At 34.8% G+C, this 17,230-nt stretch overlaps 2 protein-coding genes and 1 long non-coding RNA gene across 3 annotated transcripts; 1 reads left to right on the plus strand and 2 right to left on the minus strand.

Moving 5' to 3' along the window:
- Positions 1-1,149: 1,149 nt before the first annotated feature.
- Positions 1,150-5,691, minus strand: LOC120342019 (lactadherin-like). Its single transcript, XM_039410670.2, has 5 exons — positions 5,281-5,691; positions 4,624-4,668; positions 3,842-3,991; positions 3,320-3,486; positions 1,150-1,747 (listed from the first exon to the last, which is right to left on the minus strand). Exons 1-5 carry the CDS (start codon positions 5,528-5,530, stop codon positions 1,589-1,591), a joined length of 771 nt encoding a protein of 256 aa, XP_039266604.2. The 5' UTR covers positions 5,531-5,691; the 3' UTR covers positions 1,150-1,588.
- A 6,370-nt stretch (positions 5,692-12,061) lies between these two features.
- LOC120342025 (uncharacterized) lies at positions 12,062-13,391 on the plus strand. The gene is made up of 4 exons (XM_039410678.2): positions 12,062-12,139; positions 12,502-12,578; positions 12,816-13,042; positions 13,276-13,391. The coding sequence occupies exons 2-4, from the start codon at positions 12,502-12,504 to the stop codon at positions 13,296-13,298; spliced, it is 327 nt and encodes a 108-aa protein (XP_039266612.1). The 5' UTR covers positions 12,062-12,139; the 3' UTR covers positions 13,299-13,391.
- A 1,603-nt stretch (positions 13,392-14,994) lies between these two features.
- Positions 14,995-16,347, minus strand: LOC144420862 (uncharacterized). Its single transcript, XR_013474758.1, has 4 exons — positions 16,230-16,347; positions 15,747-15,820; positions 15,419-15,594; positions 14,995-15,126 (listed from the first exon to the last, which is right to left on the minus strand). It is a non-coding gene; the product is annotated as an uncharacterized LOC144420862 (long non-coding RNA).
- Positions 16,348-17,230: the final 883 nt, after the last annotated feature.

Here is a 17,230-nt window from a genome sequence, read left to right on the forward strand (position 1 = left end):
GTTCTGTGATCAATTATCTGTCCTAAAGTGTAAACAACATAAAATTTGCAAGGGAACAACTGTTCTGTGATCAATTACCGTATATGGCCTACAGTGTACAGGTAAGATGCTGGCTGACTGCTAACTCAGTACCGCACCTACGTTAGGTACCGGTACCGCCGTGAATTCAGCTCTCATCTCTTTGTTGGACACGTAGTGGACATAACGATCGTTTCAATATTATGTTGTTGTTCTTGTTCTTTGACACGTTTTTAAAAAGTCGCCTTTCTCTTCGAATACTGGACCAATTGCTTTGAAATTTTCAGTGGTTAAAGATAAAAATTTTCTCCAGAAGGCTATTACTTTTTTTTTCGCTATGACGTCATCAAAATTATGTGACTCTACGTGTCCATATATTTGAGCATAGCTCTCTTGTTGGTTTTGCAATGCAGCTTTTGGTTTTGCGGCTCAAATTTCTAAATTCCAACCGCTTGGGCCCCTTTGCGCTGTGGGCCCTCCCGCGACCGCGGGGTGGATGCTACGCCACTGAACATACCCAATACATATTGTATTTATTATAAATGTTTTATTGTTTCCTATTTTAAATGTTGTGTATATGAATCAATAAACTCATTTTACCTTTCTATGTCTGTTTTGTCTCCTAAATTGCATTTGCTGTAAATATTTTCGATTTACTGTTTGCCTTATATGCTTTTAGTTGCATATTCCGCCAAACTTGCCTTCCTATATTTTTTCTGTGCTTTTATCTTGCTTTCCTCGCGTTTTTATTAGTTGTTAGTAATTATTCCGTGAAAGTTACATTTTCTGTTTTACTGTGTCATAATCGCATACATTTCGAATGTCGCTGTAATTGTATCAGTTGTGACTTATTCCTAGGATTTATTCATTTTATCCCTCATTTAAATATATTTATTCTAACCTGTAGCGCTGTAGGTGTCGCTGCTTGAAGACCTTCCTAGGTCCCTCGCGACTCCGGTCACGCAAAAACATGATTAGTACTGTAATTTATTCATTGTGTCACTTTATGTTTGAACGTGTTTTTTTGTGATGACAAAATAAACGATTGATTGATTGATTGATTGTCGTTTACTTTCTGTTGCGTAGTGTCTGCCTCTACTGTATTCATATACGTAACAATAGATGTAAACACTACTTGCTGCAATTTTTCGAGCTGCAGTTTAATTTATTTGCTGAACAGAGTTTAGTGAACATGAGTCATTTTTTAAGCATTTCAAAAAAAAAATAGTAAAGAGATGAGAAAGAAGAGTTGACTTTTTGCCTTTATTCCTTAGACCTACATTCAGATTTACAAAGGGCATAAAGTACACATTAACGTTAAAAAGCATAGGATACACAATGACGATCACAAAACTGCCCTGGTAATTTGGCAAAAAGTTTGAGAACTGCTGCCCTAACCGATAGCTTGCGATAAGCAAACAAGGCATGTCATCAAATCAATAGCCAAAATTTTTGTGTCTGCAACTACCTATGTTAAATATACGTGCGGCCCGCAGTTTTACCCAGTTAATTGTATCTGGATATCCTGTATTAATTGTTGCGCACCTCTGGTCCAAGCAATGGAATTGAATCAGTACAAATGAAAACATTCTCCACGGATAAATTCAAGTCTCATAACGGCATGTCTATTCCATGTTTGTGGATAGATTCTGATATAACGACCTGTTACCGGTGCTGGAAATATATTTGTAACTTTTTCTTTTCCGTCTCTTGTATTTCCTGTGAATATCTGCAAAAAAGTAATATAAGTAATGTGTTGCAAATGATATTACTTACTAGATCAGTTATAGCCATTTCCACTCTCAAGATATTGAAATAGGATGTTTAGTGCTAGTAATGTTGGCAATGGGAAAATAAACCCGACATTCATTCCCTTTTCAAACGGAGAACAAATAAAGATATTGTGTTTTTGACAATTGTTGGTTAAATTGAATCAACATGTTGCCTTAAATCGAACTTATAGTACCATCAACAATATTATGGTTAAGTTTTATCGGGATTTTAATCATGGCAGGGTATGTACAATCTACTTGGTTTTCCTACACTTCGCAGGAAGAAAGACTCCGTCTAAATTATGTAATTATAGATGTTCAAGCGAAAACAATGCCATAAAAGTTTTGTTGAAATAATAAATTGATTAATAATCTTAATTCTATAGTTTAACTGATTTTTGTTACATTTTAAATACAACACCATACTTCAAAATCGATACCTTTTCAAATGAATCCAGTTTTGAGTTAATGACATGTTTATGTCCTCTCATTATGCAAAACAGTTTCTTGGATTTTATAGCTATATTGGGAAGCAGAAAAAAAACTTCAGTTTTGTGAAATAACTACCTCATAGCTGTTTACCCGACCGTATCAATGCAAACAGGATTTCATTTGTTTAAGCCTTTAACCCTTTCCGTGCGGTGGGCACGTATACGTACCCACGACAAAACTCGCTAGATTGCGGCGGGTACGTTGATGTACTTCACTGTTTTATTTAGCAATGGGTCGCAAACTGTTGGTCTAGTTTTTCCGGGTTTTAGTTTATTGATAAGAAGTCTTCTTCGAGATTAACATAAGCGACGGTAAATCTCGCTTTCGTTTGCGACAGGAATTTTATTTGCGGCGGAACGAGGGAGTGTTTTTGAAATTTATGCAAATTTCGGTGTTTTTTGGGTGGTAACAGAAGACATATTATCCCTTCCATCTACCAAAATATTTTGAGTTAGATCACGAAATTGCTACAGCAATATTATGCTATTGTTTGCCAACCACGAAGCGGTAACAGTAAAGGATTTAGCGAATATTTCTATTTTTTATCACGGTTTAAAGTTTCAACTCCCAAGAAAAAAAACTGCCTTTTTTCTATCCGGTTCGTGACTCAGACCACCACTTTTAAAAATACTTTTTTTTTTAATCGCCAATTGCAAGCTCTTTGAAGAAGCTTTCCAACGAGCCGTCAGTGGGCAGCAGAGGATCATTAGTTTTTTGTTAGTCAATCGATTAGTTGTGGGGGTACAAATACATAAAATCGGCGTAGCAAATACGATTATTTATTAAAAAATAAAAATCGCATGGAAAGGGTTAAGGGCTGCGGGCGTTTTCTCTCCTGATGATTTGTCGCCGCGTGCACAAAAAGTTTGGTAATTGTTGCTTTAAACTTTGAAGTGTCAGTGATTCTTGACATTTCAGGGGTCGCCTGTCACTTCGCTCAGAAATTATACCCTTCATTTCTGAGTGGGTTCTCGTGACCTTGCTTTAGGAAAATATTAAAAAAAAAAATGCTATTTTAGAAATAGGAATGCCATTACCTTGTCCCGTACGTTCTCCGTGATAGGTTGTAACTGGTCAGTTGAATTTCCAATCAACACTTTGTAAGTTTTCACCCACTGGTTGCAGCATGTTGGTCTTCCTTGTGTAATGACTCCAGATACGGATTTCGGAACCCCAAAATCGACTTGAAACCATTCACCATTATCTAGAACAATTAATTTTGTATTATTTAATTGTACAGTAGTTTAAAATTCATGAATTTACCAACACACGACAGCAGAGCACCACCAATATTATGGTGCTAATGTTATGTAAATAAAAAGCAAAAAAGTTAATACGAATATATTCAATAAAGGTCATATCCACATACTGCCAACTTTTTATCCTTATACATAGTGGTGTGATTCAGGACATTCGCTGCGATTATCAGCGAACGCGTTCTCGTTTTTTGTTTTAGACGGGTAACGTGCACCGCACGCATATTTCACGTTTTGAAAATTATGTTTGACTTTCTATTTGTTATTCAGAGTACTCCTAGTTCTTTCAGAAGGGTATCTTACTTGATCTTGAATGCCAAACGCCATATGATGCATTAGTCGTTTCGTCCAACCTTCCATGCCTTCCATGGTATTCTGGAATCCATTCAGAGGAAACGCTAATGGCGGAGTCGGGTATAGCACGTGATTTCATGCCCATTGCACACAAATTAACTGCAAAATTGAAAACATCTTTAATAAAGAGACATTATGGATTGGATATAGCACAGAGGCACTCGTTCTTGTTTTTTGTTTCAGATGTTGGACGAGTGCCGCGCAAAGTGCACCGCGGTTGACAACTAGCATTATATTTAGCATTTCGACAGTTATGTATTAAATATAGGCTAAGTAAAATGTGTCATGTTAATGTAGCTTGCGTAGTTCCAAACGTACATCTACTGAAACGCGGGAACATGTTGTTAGTGAGATCGCTACAACAGAGAAATTCTCAAAATAATAAATCCCAGCACCGGCCAGAGGTTATGTATGCCTCTTGGCAAAATGTCATTAGTCTGTACGTCATTTTCATTTTTCAAAAGCAACGCACTAATGGCGCTTAATGGGTATTTGCATATTATTCATATATTGATTTTAAAATCAATTTGGCTTCACTTTTACCATGTCTGGTAAAGATTTCGCTTCAATTATATTTTTATCGTTAAAAGATAACGATACCGTTGTTTTCGGTATTTCCTCGGAATCTGACTTCATACAAAAATTCTTACAAAGCAAAGGCCCAACAATACTCAAATACAAAAAATTGATGGGAGACCGTCCAAGACGTAACATCAAAAAATGAAACTTACAAATTTTTGTTGATAACATAGTTGACGAAATAACTTTGATTGCATCTGAAATCGAAAGAATACTGTTTTAATGAATATATATATTCGTGTTGCGCAATTAGAAATATTATGTTGAGTTATTCAGCTACTTTTTAAGCATTTAATAAATATGGTGTCACATTCACACATGATCCGTGTTATATGTACATGTTCATAAGCTCGCGATTATAGGTTGAGCCACTAGTTATCCGTGTCGCGAGTTTAGTACTACCAAATCAATCGCTGCAGTTTTGAGTCATTTGCCGAATCCGAGTCCTTGTAAGTTTTAGTAAGAAGTTTACAGTTCACATTATCACTTAAACTTAATTTCATTCTGTTGCGTTAACTCAATATTATTTTAAAAACTAGATTAGGATTTAATTAGGTATTACTAACATTTTACTTTGACATAAATAGGACCGCTCGCTCAAAATTGTATTCGAGTCATATGTTAAGTCCCTGTGTCTAATTCGCCAAGAGGATTTGAGTCTCTCCAATATTGTGTGACATGAGTCTGTTTGTTTGGGCTAGATTAATCCTAATTCTTCGCGGCGCCGTGCTGAAGATATGACATACATTTGGTACATTTGAAGATAAACGAAATTAATTAATATTCATGAAATTTGAAATAATTTGTACCACTTAGTTGCCGAATTTTTACTTCAAATTCTTCCGTTGAACCAATGGGACCGATCTCTCCTTTGGGGCCTCTCAAACCTCGTGGGCCCTCAGCTCCTCTTTTACCGGGTCTTCCTTGGCACGTAGCTCTGTCGCACGATGTCCTTTCGCCCGACATTAACGCATTGCAGAACTCGTAAACATTAGGGATGTCGCAAAATCCCCGTGATATGGCGACAACAAGCACGGCTAATGTTAGAACTGACTTCATTTTACTTGACGTTGAAAACAGACTGACTATACATTTCTAAAAGCTCAAATTTATAAGCAATTTTATATTTTTTCTTATTCACATTTCTCTCGCTTGAAAACCATGGTTATTTTAGGTAAACAGGTAAAATTCGCAAAAGCTTTCCATGAATATTATTTGATTCGTTATGCTTTCGAAGGTTATATAGTTAGTCTAGACATATCCGGCAGTCTGCCACAAAGTCTAGACATTATACTGAATTTGAATGGCGAAACAAATGAACATGAAATGCCCAAACACGTGGACACAAAGTAAAGACGCATTGCCTGACGAATGCCTGGACATCGCGCCAGCGACTTGTCGAAGCCGACCAAGACCATAACTTCGGCCGCAAACAAAAGCGACATGCACGCTCTAATTGAACTTTTCTAGGAAATAAACTGAAGCATTCAAATTTTGGGTGAAATACCCAATCCCAGGCAATTAGAAAAATAAATAAAAGTTATAGCGCTCTAGCGCTTCAACCATTTTAAGCACCAAGAAGTTGAAATTGATTGGACCGTTAGCTACGGAGGCAAACAAGATCAACAATAATAGCAATTTTGCAAAACGATCCAGAAATCCACTTTGTGTTCAAATATAAAAGCATCGATCGTAGTTATGACATCGCGCTTGGAATGGTTGATGAAAACGCCGTCATCGAACGTCTATCACTGAAATCCAAGATGAAATATCATTACAAACAACAGAAGAAATATTAGTGATATCAATATCCACTCAAGTTGAACTACAGACCATCTTCTGTTTTGAAAGTAAAGTGTCTTCAGTCTGAAATGTATTCATAGTCGATAAAATATGATTGAACTTTTCATTGTTGACTTTGATTTCGATCCTGTCAAAACAAAAACACAATTAGCTCTTTTATCCTCAATTTAGACACTTATTTCAATGAAAACTTTTATTTCGTGTATTTAGTAGTTAGGTGAAGTGGATACCCATTCCCGGGTAACCTTTGTGCCGTCGTTCTTGTCTTTAAAATGGAGAAAGTTTAGTCATATTTGCAAAAATATTGTATATACTTTATACGGTTTGAATGTAACTTGTGAACCCCCTAGATATCTAGGCTGATCTCTAGCCTTCCGCGTTGAAACCACTGATATACTATAGATACTCGTTGGCTAATCTATATCGTTTGGTTCTTACCAGCTGTGCATGTATTACGGCAAATGTGCATTGTAGAACCAATTCTCTGAAAAAAATTGAAATTAAAATATTACGCGATTGTGATATAATGTCAATAGAAGCGATTCGCCTTTGTTTTTCATTTATATTTACTTAAGAGTCAAAACTTAATTTTTGGGTTAATTTCATTATTATACCATATTGTCACGCTAATAACCGAATTGCGTAAGTCATTTTTAGCAGTTTTTGGAAAAACGTAAAAAACTTCCTAATGATATTGCTATGCCACTGAGAGTCAATAATTCGCCATAGTTCAATTTTTTGATCGTAGCCGTATTTAAGTGTTAATTTGTATGACGCAGTCATGTGACGTCATAATGGCGCATTGTGACTTAGGCAGAAATGTGGGTATGACTAGGGACGCAATTTTGCAACTTGACTTTATATACCAGTAGGCCTACTGAAAACCAAACAATCCAAAAACGAATGTAATTCTTAGTATATACGATGTCTAATCCCCTAAATAGCTAATCTGTTTTAATTACATTATTTTTTATGTTTAAAAATATATATTTCATCAATATAACACGCTCTGCACATCCATCGAAATAAGACTAAAGTTAAATATAAAGAATAAAACAGCAATGTACCCTTATATAAAAGCCAACCAAGGTGAATTGGACTCAGACAGTGAATATCACAAGTGCACGCCTTCCTATACTGTAGTATAAATTGAAATTTATAAGCGCTAAGCTATAATCTGAGATGCAAAAACTCAAAATCCTTCTCCGAGGTTATTTTGCCTTTGTGACGTCACGATGGTCCTGCGTTAACAATGATAATTCATTATGAAGAAAAACTGAACAAATTTGCATATCATACAAAATCTCGATTTTTATGGGTTTCGGAATTCTTAAAATAAAATCTAAGTTAACAGACAGGTGCGCAGCATCACATAAATACCTATTTTATGAAAAACTCAAAACCGCCAAAAATGACTTACGCAATTCGGTTATTAGCGTGACAATATATACATAAACATGATTTCAGCTTAGCTTTATTCTCTATATTAAACAATGGAATGCCACAGCTAAAATTCAAATACGCGCCAATAGAGAAGTCGTATTAAAAATGGCACTCAAGTGTGCTATGAGTCATATTGTGAAATATCTAAATATTATTCAATGCCGAAACTTATCTCCTTTCTAGGCATGAGTGGTTTTTATTATAGTATATGAGTCAGGATTATACAATGCTCATTTTTTATTTATTCTATTCATTGGCCCCCGTATGGTTCGATATAAAAAGAGATCGTGCAAATATTTTTTCGATAGAATAAACAGTAAAGAAAGATATTCACCGCACGTATTCGGTATAAAAGGATAACAAAAATAACAGTTATTTCATAATTGAATTTATTAAGAAGCTCCGTATGTTATCAAATTGTTATACTTGTATGGTTTGTTTATTGGACTTGTCGTGGCCAAGGTTTATCCATTCATTTCGACGGTTAATAATTAATATACATAAAAACCTGTTTGAAAACTAATGTTCACAGTGTAACTTTTATTAAAATTACAATTGCAACTAGAGAAGTTGAATGATGTGCTTGGCAGTCTAAATCGTTATCTGGCTTTCTATCTTTTGGGTCGGGAATACATGCTAACAATTTTGGCATCATAGAAAACTAAAAATTGAATGCGGATTCTATCAGTCTAGGTTGTCTATGCCTGATAACCGAATATCATCATTATGGCCCAACAAATGTAATTCATGCAGGGTCTCTTTTGCAACCAGTTACCGCTTACATTTGGTAATCAATCAATCTAAAGTTTTTTCTGAGATATTTTGTGAACATGAGTTTAAAAGAAAGCTGACGAATTCAAACAGATTTTTAACTGTGGGAAGGAAAATACCACAATGCTTGCTTGATATGTCGGCAAATTGTGTCGGTGACAAGAGAATATAATCTAAAACGGCATTTTAGAATCTTGTGAGCAATGAGCATTTTCCAAATTTGGGATTTTGCATTGAACATCTATCTCATCGATGTTCAAAAGCACTCACATGCGCATATGTACTTTTTCCATAATGAAGAGTTTCAAATCTTTCACTAAATGAAACTATAGAAAGACTTTTGCATGTATTAGTAAGTTTTTTGGTGGTTTTTGCATGTTTTAGCTTGATAAATGACAAATACTGATCAATGTGTCTGAACAATATGTGTTAAACTGCACTGTTTCCCTATTCTTGGTACCATTGTGGCCCGCAAACAATGCAAAAATAATTTTGTGGCCCCCGGAGCCGACAACCTTGAACGACCCTGTAACTCGACCAATCGATTCGAATTTCCAAATGAAAGAAGTCGTGGAAAGAAAAAATTTTTCTCTTTTTTGTTTTTTTTTTGTTTAAAGTTTTCTTCGTCGAGTTTTACGGGCGCGACATTTTACGAAGAATTTTGTCGTTTAATTGTGATTGCGTGTAACGAAACGTGGCTAAAGCCCGACCAAGTTGGCGCTCGAACAAATTTATGATCACGAGAACACTTGCTGACTTTCGTGTCCACATATTTGTGCACTTGCTCTCGTTCACTAATTTTTTTTTTAAGAAAAAATAGTACTATATATTTTTCGCTGAAATTGCAGGTATGCGAATGACCTTTTTGCAGCTCGTGTTTTGTGTCAATATACTGGTTATTCATACAAATGAAATATAGTGTACTGGCTGGGAAAGTATGCAATGCAAAACCATCGCTTTTTGTTTCTGATGCAATAAAGGAATAAAAGAAAAAAATGCCAATTTCAATATCAGCATGTTTCATTGATCGTGTCTGTTTATATGGTAACTTTACAGTGTGCATGTACTATACATACTATTTTTATGTTTGTTTGCATTGGTGAATATAACAGTGAAAAACGTCGACTGACGTCAATTGTACATATGGTGGCTTGTTTTAACTGGAACACTTATCCAATATTAAAATTAAGATCTCATTTGCATATATTTTAACGAGCTAGTTTTAATAAATGAGGAGTGCCTTTTTGTTTTTGAAATAAAATCCAAATTTCAAAGTAAAGTCACTCAAATGTGATAAAATTTAAAAAGCACCAAATAAAGAGAATCTTTGGTATTACAACAGAATGTTGAACGAAGAAACGGACAAAAAATTACCTAAACAATATCGTTTATAAATTCAAGGAATTAAGCAAACGTAACATTTATGTCAACGCTCTCAATCATCAGTTGAGCATCAGTTGAACGGTAAAAAGTACATCAGCGACGAACGATTATCAAATTACGGTTGTGGTCCCTATACCTAAAAAGTATTGGGAGTATTTTTTCTAAAGAGTTTTTTTGCTAATGACCTTAGCGAAGCTAGAGTCCAAACATGGACAAAGTACGACCCGCGGGCCAAATCTAGCCCGTTGGGTAATCTAATCTGGCACGCCTGATGCTGCCACAACCCAACCTTAACCAAATTTTGATGTTTTAGCTAAAAATAGCTCAAGGAATTTGTTGAGATCGCGTTTTTTTTAGTTTAGTTTTCGCACGAGGCATATTGTTTTCCACCTTTGTTTTGTAACACTGTAAATAGTGTTCATATAATGTAACTTTTTACGTCACAATTACATGGCCTGTTAGACTAGGTGGGCAAAATTTTTGGGACCTGGTTAAAAGACCTTGCCCACCCCTGAGCTAGACGCACGACGTTATTATTTTAATTTTGCAAATGTAAACGTTAGTTTTTCAATATTATTCTTAAAATGATGTCGGTTATATTTCATGTCAACTCGTCATCTTTCACATTGATGCAATGGCGCGTAAAGTAACCATAACGTAAGGAAATTTGTGTCCAAAGATCTGGATACAATAGTCTAATTTCAAGATAAAATTTTCAATTCGTAAATTCTAGTTAATTAAAAACATATTCTCTAACGGACACCAGTTCGGATAAAGTTGGACACTCAATTAAATTCAACAGTTAATAAGCCATACTGTAACCCGCACATCCGAACGCCATTTTATTTCTGCCTTTAAATCAGTGGTTGGCAAACTTTATATACTTGCGGGCCGAATATTCACTTTTCCCGCAGTGTGCATAGTTTCCGCATTAGTTTCCGCCTATAAACAATCGCCACATTCAACTTTAAATTATGGTGCACTCGCACCAACTATTGCTGTGCTAAAAGTCTGCCACAATGAGACGTGTAAGTGGCCTTTTTATATATATTATCAAACAATATATTGTTTTTATTTACTCATTAACAATGTGAAGGATGATGTTGTTTCTGTGTCCTAGCCGAAGCGGCAACTTCGTTGCCCCGCAGCACTTCATGGCGATCTGACAAGCGAGTAAGAAATTTATTCTTAGTGTAATGCATTTCAGATGCTCACATCAATATGTGCTTCCGAAGTGCAGATCACACGTTTTGCACTGTCACACAGATGAGCAGTGGCTCGTCTCGGGGATCGTATTTGCAATGACGCGTTTAAAACGTTAAATCTCTCAATTACTGCGTAGCTGTCCTGGCATATTAAGCTAACTGGTTTTAAAATGCGCAAAAAACAACATATTCTACCCTCGTCGCAAACTTCCTCCGTTTCCCAGATTAAAAATCAGAAATAAACTTAACTTATAATTACAACTAACAATGAGGCGTTCATCAAGTAATCGAGTTCCAACTGACGCTACTTATTACAAAACAAGCGACGTACAATTATGTGGACACAATAAATTTAGGATAAATGTATTTAAAGTTGTTCGAGGGCCGCAAAAAATGAGTTTGCGGGGCACATTTGGCCGCGGGCCTCAGTTTTCCTACCCCTGCTTTAGATCAAGGATTAATTGACAGTATTTACGTACTAAATTAAAATCGTTATCAAATTGACTTCACGATTATTCGGATAGTCCTTGGGATGGGCATTGAAAAACATATGGTTAAATCACGTCAGTTTTCGTTCTATTAGTAAAATAACCTTTTTATTTTAGACTTCTACACTTCACAGTTATAACATTATCTCCAGTCGTGAAATGACTTTTGACATGACTTCCACGGTTCTAATCAAAGTAGAATAAAAATGCAATAAACCTATTTCAGTAATTTGATAGAATTTCCCAGTAACTATCGCGCTATAAACTAGTACAACAACACAGATTGTAGATGCATCTCTACTTGGTTTGAAACAAACGAGAATAATAACACTGAAATTCAACCAAATTGACAACATTTTTGTGCATTTATTTGCATTTGTGAGTTTATTTATTTATTAGAACACTAACTATTCTTTTATAATGTAATCGAATAATGTTTAAATTAGCATATACATATGGCGGAAACAAGCCGATGACGCAAATCAAAATCTCTATATATATGGACAGAATTCGATAGACGATTATTTCACCAATTGGTAGTTTAAGTCGCTTGAAGACAAGAAACTGCAAAAACGGTAAAAATTGTTTCTTAACGCTAGCGAAGAGAATCTTTCAAATTATAATTTTGTTAAATTATAATTTTTTTAAAAATCTTTGTAAGATATTGTAAGATATGTATGCGTAATTTATCGGTTTTTATTACAAATTTTAATGATTAAAGTTTCGCTATAGAAGTTTATTGAATAAATATATTTTAATTCATGACAATAATACAATTGATTCTGAGTTCCACTTTCCTGAGTACCTTTCCTGTAATCTCATGATATATAATTGAGTTTATTGAATAAAACTTTTTGATCTGTTGGCAATAACAGTGGTACATAGATTAGATATGATTATAAAATAAAATTAAAAATGTTCGTTATTTTATTCACAGATGAACAAAGCTCTCGCCCTTCTTCTCCTGGTTGGGGTTGCAATGATTCTGGAGTCTGAAGCTCTAAGAATTATCAAGTGAGTGATTTTCGTACGTTTCCAACTTTTTGATATGAATTGAACAACCGATATAGTTCGATTAAGAGTTGTTATCCAATTGAAATTCAAGAAATTACCCAAAAAATTATCATGTCATTCACGAAAAGAATATTTCTTCAAGCTTATGTATCAAGAAATTTCAAACTATATGTTTAATTTTTTTAAGATCACCTTGATAAACTATTTGGTGCATTGATTGTTTGAATCTTTTTACAGGCCCCATCCTCCTATACTGAGACGCAGATTTTTCCGTCGCCGCATCATTGTTCCTTGGAGACGCCGAATTTTCAGGAGAAGGTTTTTCAGAAGGAGGATTTTTAGAGGACGAGTTTACGACGAACGCCCTATCGATGACGAGGAAGGCGACCAATTCGAAGACACAAATAACTTCGAGGATATCATGGACAATCCCGAAGTGTTTAATCACGACATTGATGAACAAGGTAATGCTATCGCAATATTATTTGATAAATCAAGATCACTTGACTTTTTTTGATTCTATGTGCATTCGACTCTAAAAAATCCGGTCAGTCGTGTGCGAATGTGTGTTAAATTAATTCTAAAATCAAAATTACTTCGACTTTCCTTGATTCTATGTGTATTCGACTCTAAAAAAACGGGTCAGTCGTGTGCGAATATGTTTTAAATTAATTCTAACAAATTTATTTGTTTTCAGATGTTGCTGATCTTTTCCAGTAAAAGCGTCAAGGCCAAAGTACAACGAAGATAACATTTCATAAAAATTTGATTATATTGAAATGGGCATTAAATAAAATTGATCATATACGCATAGTTGAATAATTATATTGGAAGGCACGATGTTGTATCGACGCTTTTGGGGTCGGTTTGTGTGTAGGTGGAATATTAAATTGGATTAAGTTGGTGCAGATTGAGCATTATAACCTTAACGGAACAAATTACAAAAAAATGTTTACTTCGCTTTATAGATTAAGTCCGTTTTCTGACTAACTAAAATGAATTCTTAAAAAAATCGTTGCGGATTCGTATCGGAAAAACGATATTCAGCAAAAGTATTCAGCAAAATTAATATATGCTTATTTATACAGAAAATTTAAATTTAAAAGCTGTGGTTCGCCATATGTTTATATGAGTTTCGGTATAAACAGTTTGTTTTAACTCCGGAAAAGTTTCAAAACAAACACACCCGTTAATCTTGTATCTAAATTCCAAACGAATGGACAATTTGCCATGCAATTTTCACATTCCTTTTCACCGTTACACCACGTTTATTTGATTGATGACAACTAGGAATATTAATACATGTCTATTTCCAACACATACTGCGACAAATCCCTTCTACAAATTGATTATTTGTTGATAACTTTATAAATAAATAGCAAATCCTAACTTATCTTTTACAACCATAATCTCCTTCGAGCCACAAAATAATATTTTTGTTGCGGTAACTGCAGCTTTTATGAGCTGGCAGCGCTCCATTTAAAGCGCATCGCAGGCCAGCTGTAAGTATCGTACATGTCAGCTCATATATTGAGCTCTTTATAATCATATTACTCATAAAATGCTACTCCCGTAGTATGTGTATCAGGTCAGAGTTAGATCATAATTTTATTCCGATTTTTCTTATTTTAATCCTATTACGAGTTCGGGGACTGTCTTCCTTAGGTAAGTGGGTGCTCCCGAAGTATGCGAACCAAGATGGCGGATATCGGAACGTAACATGGGTAACAGGTTAGGGTTAGGCGATAATTTTTTTTCAATTTTCCCTATTTTAGTCCTATTATCAGTTCGAAGACTAGCCAAGAGCCTCCCGCAGTATTTATACCTAAAATTATGGCCTAACCCTAACCTAGTACACATATTACATTCCGATGTCCGCCATCTTGGTTCGCATACTTCGGGAGCCCCGGTAAGTGAGTATACCCCTTGCTCATAGGCTTTCTTCCCTTTTACACAACTTGCCGCAAAATAGGCGAACTAAATTAGTTACCTTTATATTAGTACACACACTTCTGGAGCGCCCATAAAAGCATGTTGAAAAACGAAATTTTATTACATCAAGGCACCTCCCATGCACGCAAAGTTGAATTGAATGTTGACCTATAGTCCTGATTTTAGGTACCATTTCTAAATATTCACAGAGCCCAACAGAACCCCTATCCATAAATATTTTCATACTCAATTGTTTGTTAGCATGTAGCAGTTTTGCCCCGCACATGGATGCGGACTCAAATGTGTCCGAAAAGGCCCTGTTGCGTCAGCAGACATATTGGCTATACATCGAGCATTTTTATACAAGAAATGGTCCGCTGCTGAAAAGGTTAGGAATCCCTGCCCTACAGACTGGTTTAACTCATTCCAATATGTTATTTTTGGTAATTGAAGCTAAAATTATCATAAAACAATAACACATGCGATCATGGATATAGTTTATTTCAATATATCAAGCTTTGTCGCTCATAAATTTGAATAATTCCTGCTACAAAAAATTATCCAACTTTTCCTATAAAGTGCTGTACACTTCAGAGTTCAAACAGGTCAGCGATATCTGAAAATTAGAATAAAATAAGATAACTCACAAGTCGAACGTCACCACCCTACATATTGTTGTTATTTTTTCCAATTATTTTAAGCAAAATTATGTGTTCAACGCAACGGCCTAAGCGATCACTAATACGTGGAGTTGAAGAAGAGATAAAAAAAAATTCAAAGTACAAACGATATTATCAAAATGCATAGGAAACCTACGGCCCCGACAGAAATGGAATCCGCCGGGCGATGTTTCACCAAAATTTAACGAAGATCACTATCTGTAAGTTTGTATGACAGTTGGATCCTACCATGAGCCAAGTTTTCATCGAGCGCATTCGCACGTTCAAGAATATTGTCTAGCTGCTCTATTTCTTCGACAGACGGTTCCTCTTCGTCCCCTTTCAAAAAGCAACGACGTTTTCTGCGCCTCCACGACCATCTTGGCTTAGGTCGTGGTTTCTGCCAGGAATGGGGCTTGCCAGGACTGGTAAAAAATCAATGAAGTTCTCAGTAAAATCAATATAATATGCTAATTTCTACAGAAAATCTAAATTTAGAAGCTTTAGGTTCGCTTTACGATTATCGGCTTTCTTCTCCCATGAGATGAATATGTAAATCTTATTCCATTCTACTTACTTGTAAACAATAGCTTCTGAGCCAACAAGCAAACATATCGCAATAAAGAGAAGGATCAGGACATTCCTGTTCATCTGAAAAAATACATAATTGTGGTATAGAATAGTCAATCTGAGAACAGTCAAGTATAGGTTCGTAATGACGTTAAATAAACAAAAAATAACTTTTTAAATATTCAATAATAGTTAAATACATATGGTAGATTTGGCCGAAGAAGTATTAGAGAGTCAGCAATTACAACTTCTTTGTAAAGTGGAGGAAAATTGTTCCAAAATTTAGAAAGAAATATTTTATACAGATTTTTTTATTCTTCCGATAAACGACTTTTTTATGAAAGATTCTTTATGAACAATAGTTCATAATAACAACAGTTCAATGTAATACTGTAATGTATCTAAATGAATATCAATTAAAATATTGTAAAAATAATCAAATATATTAAGATAATGTCTACAAATAAATAATTATGTAAAAATAATTTACCTTGAAGTTCCTTCTTTGTTTCGTTTGGTGAAATTGGTAATGAGTTATCTATCACCGATGAAAGCTAGGCCTTCAATGTGTATATTACTCACATGTCACCGCTTATGTTGCATTTTTTCTTCCAATACTGTGACAATATGTAGTAAAGTCACTCCTATTTAATAGTAATAGAACAAGGCCACTTGCAACTATCGTTTAAAATCTTTTGTTCCAGGTCAGTAAAAAGACTTTTCTAGTCTATTGATTCAAAAACTTGAATACCAGTGAATCAAATATTGTCTAAAATATTGAAAAATAAAACTATATACAGTGAATTTAACAGTGAAGAAGAAAATGTTTACAATGCCATTTGCATAAGGAATCACATCTATTTGGCGTAAATTGTACCGTGTTTTAATTACTAATTATGTTCAAAACCACGATAAAGTAGAATCAGGCATGACTATGTTTTTGTTGTCAGCATGCAAGTTTTGTGTGATTTACAATGATTAAATTTGTTCAGAAAACAACCAAATGTTATTAGATGGATAATACATTATTGTAGTTTTTTGGCTGTTCCATTCAAATACCAACAGTATGCGTAACCTCACGTGTTATCCACTTTGTTTAAATTAAATTAGTGTCCATAGTGCTAAATATAAACAATATTCTAATGAAGTCCGATATTTAGAAGTGTGAAAACTACAGTCACCACACGTTTTAGCTTCCTTTCACATTGACATGTTTGTGATTGGTTAAATATAATCACATAAGCATATTGTGTTTTTATTTTGTTCTCACTGGAATAAAATTTGCAACAATCCGACCGTTTTCGTGAGATGACTACACACTCGTACGCCGATAACATGCAAATAGGAAGGATGCAATGGAATGCAGTAGAAAAAATCTAATGATTCACTGGCATATAGACGTACTTTAGTTCATTCAAGATTTGATTACTACATAGTTATCATTTTGATCTTCCTCCCTCAATTGTGTTCAGAGTGTTTATGCTTTGTAAT

The sequence above is a fragment of the Styela clava genome, chromosome 3 (genome assembly GCF_964204865.1).
Source record: "Styela clava chromosome 3, kaStyClav1.hap1.2, whole genome shotgun sequence".
Taxonomy (NCBI): Eukaryota; Metazoa; Chordata; class Ascidiacea; order Stolidobranchia; family Styelidae; genus Styela; species Styela clava.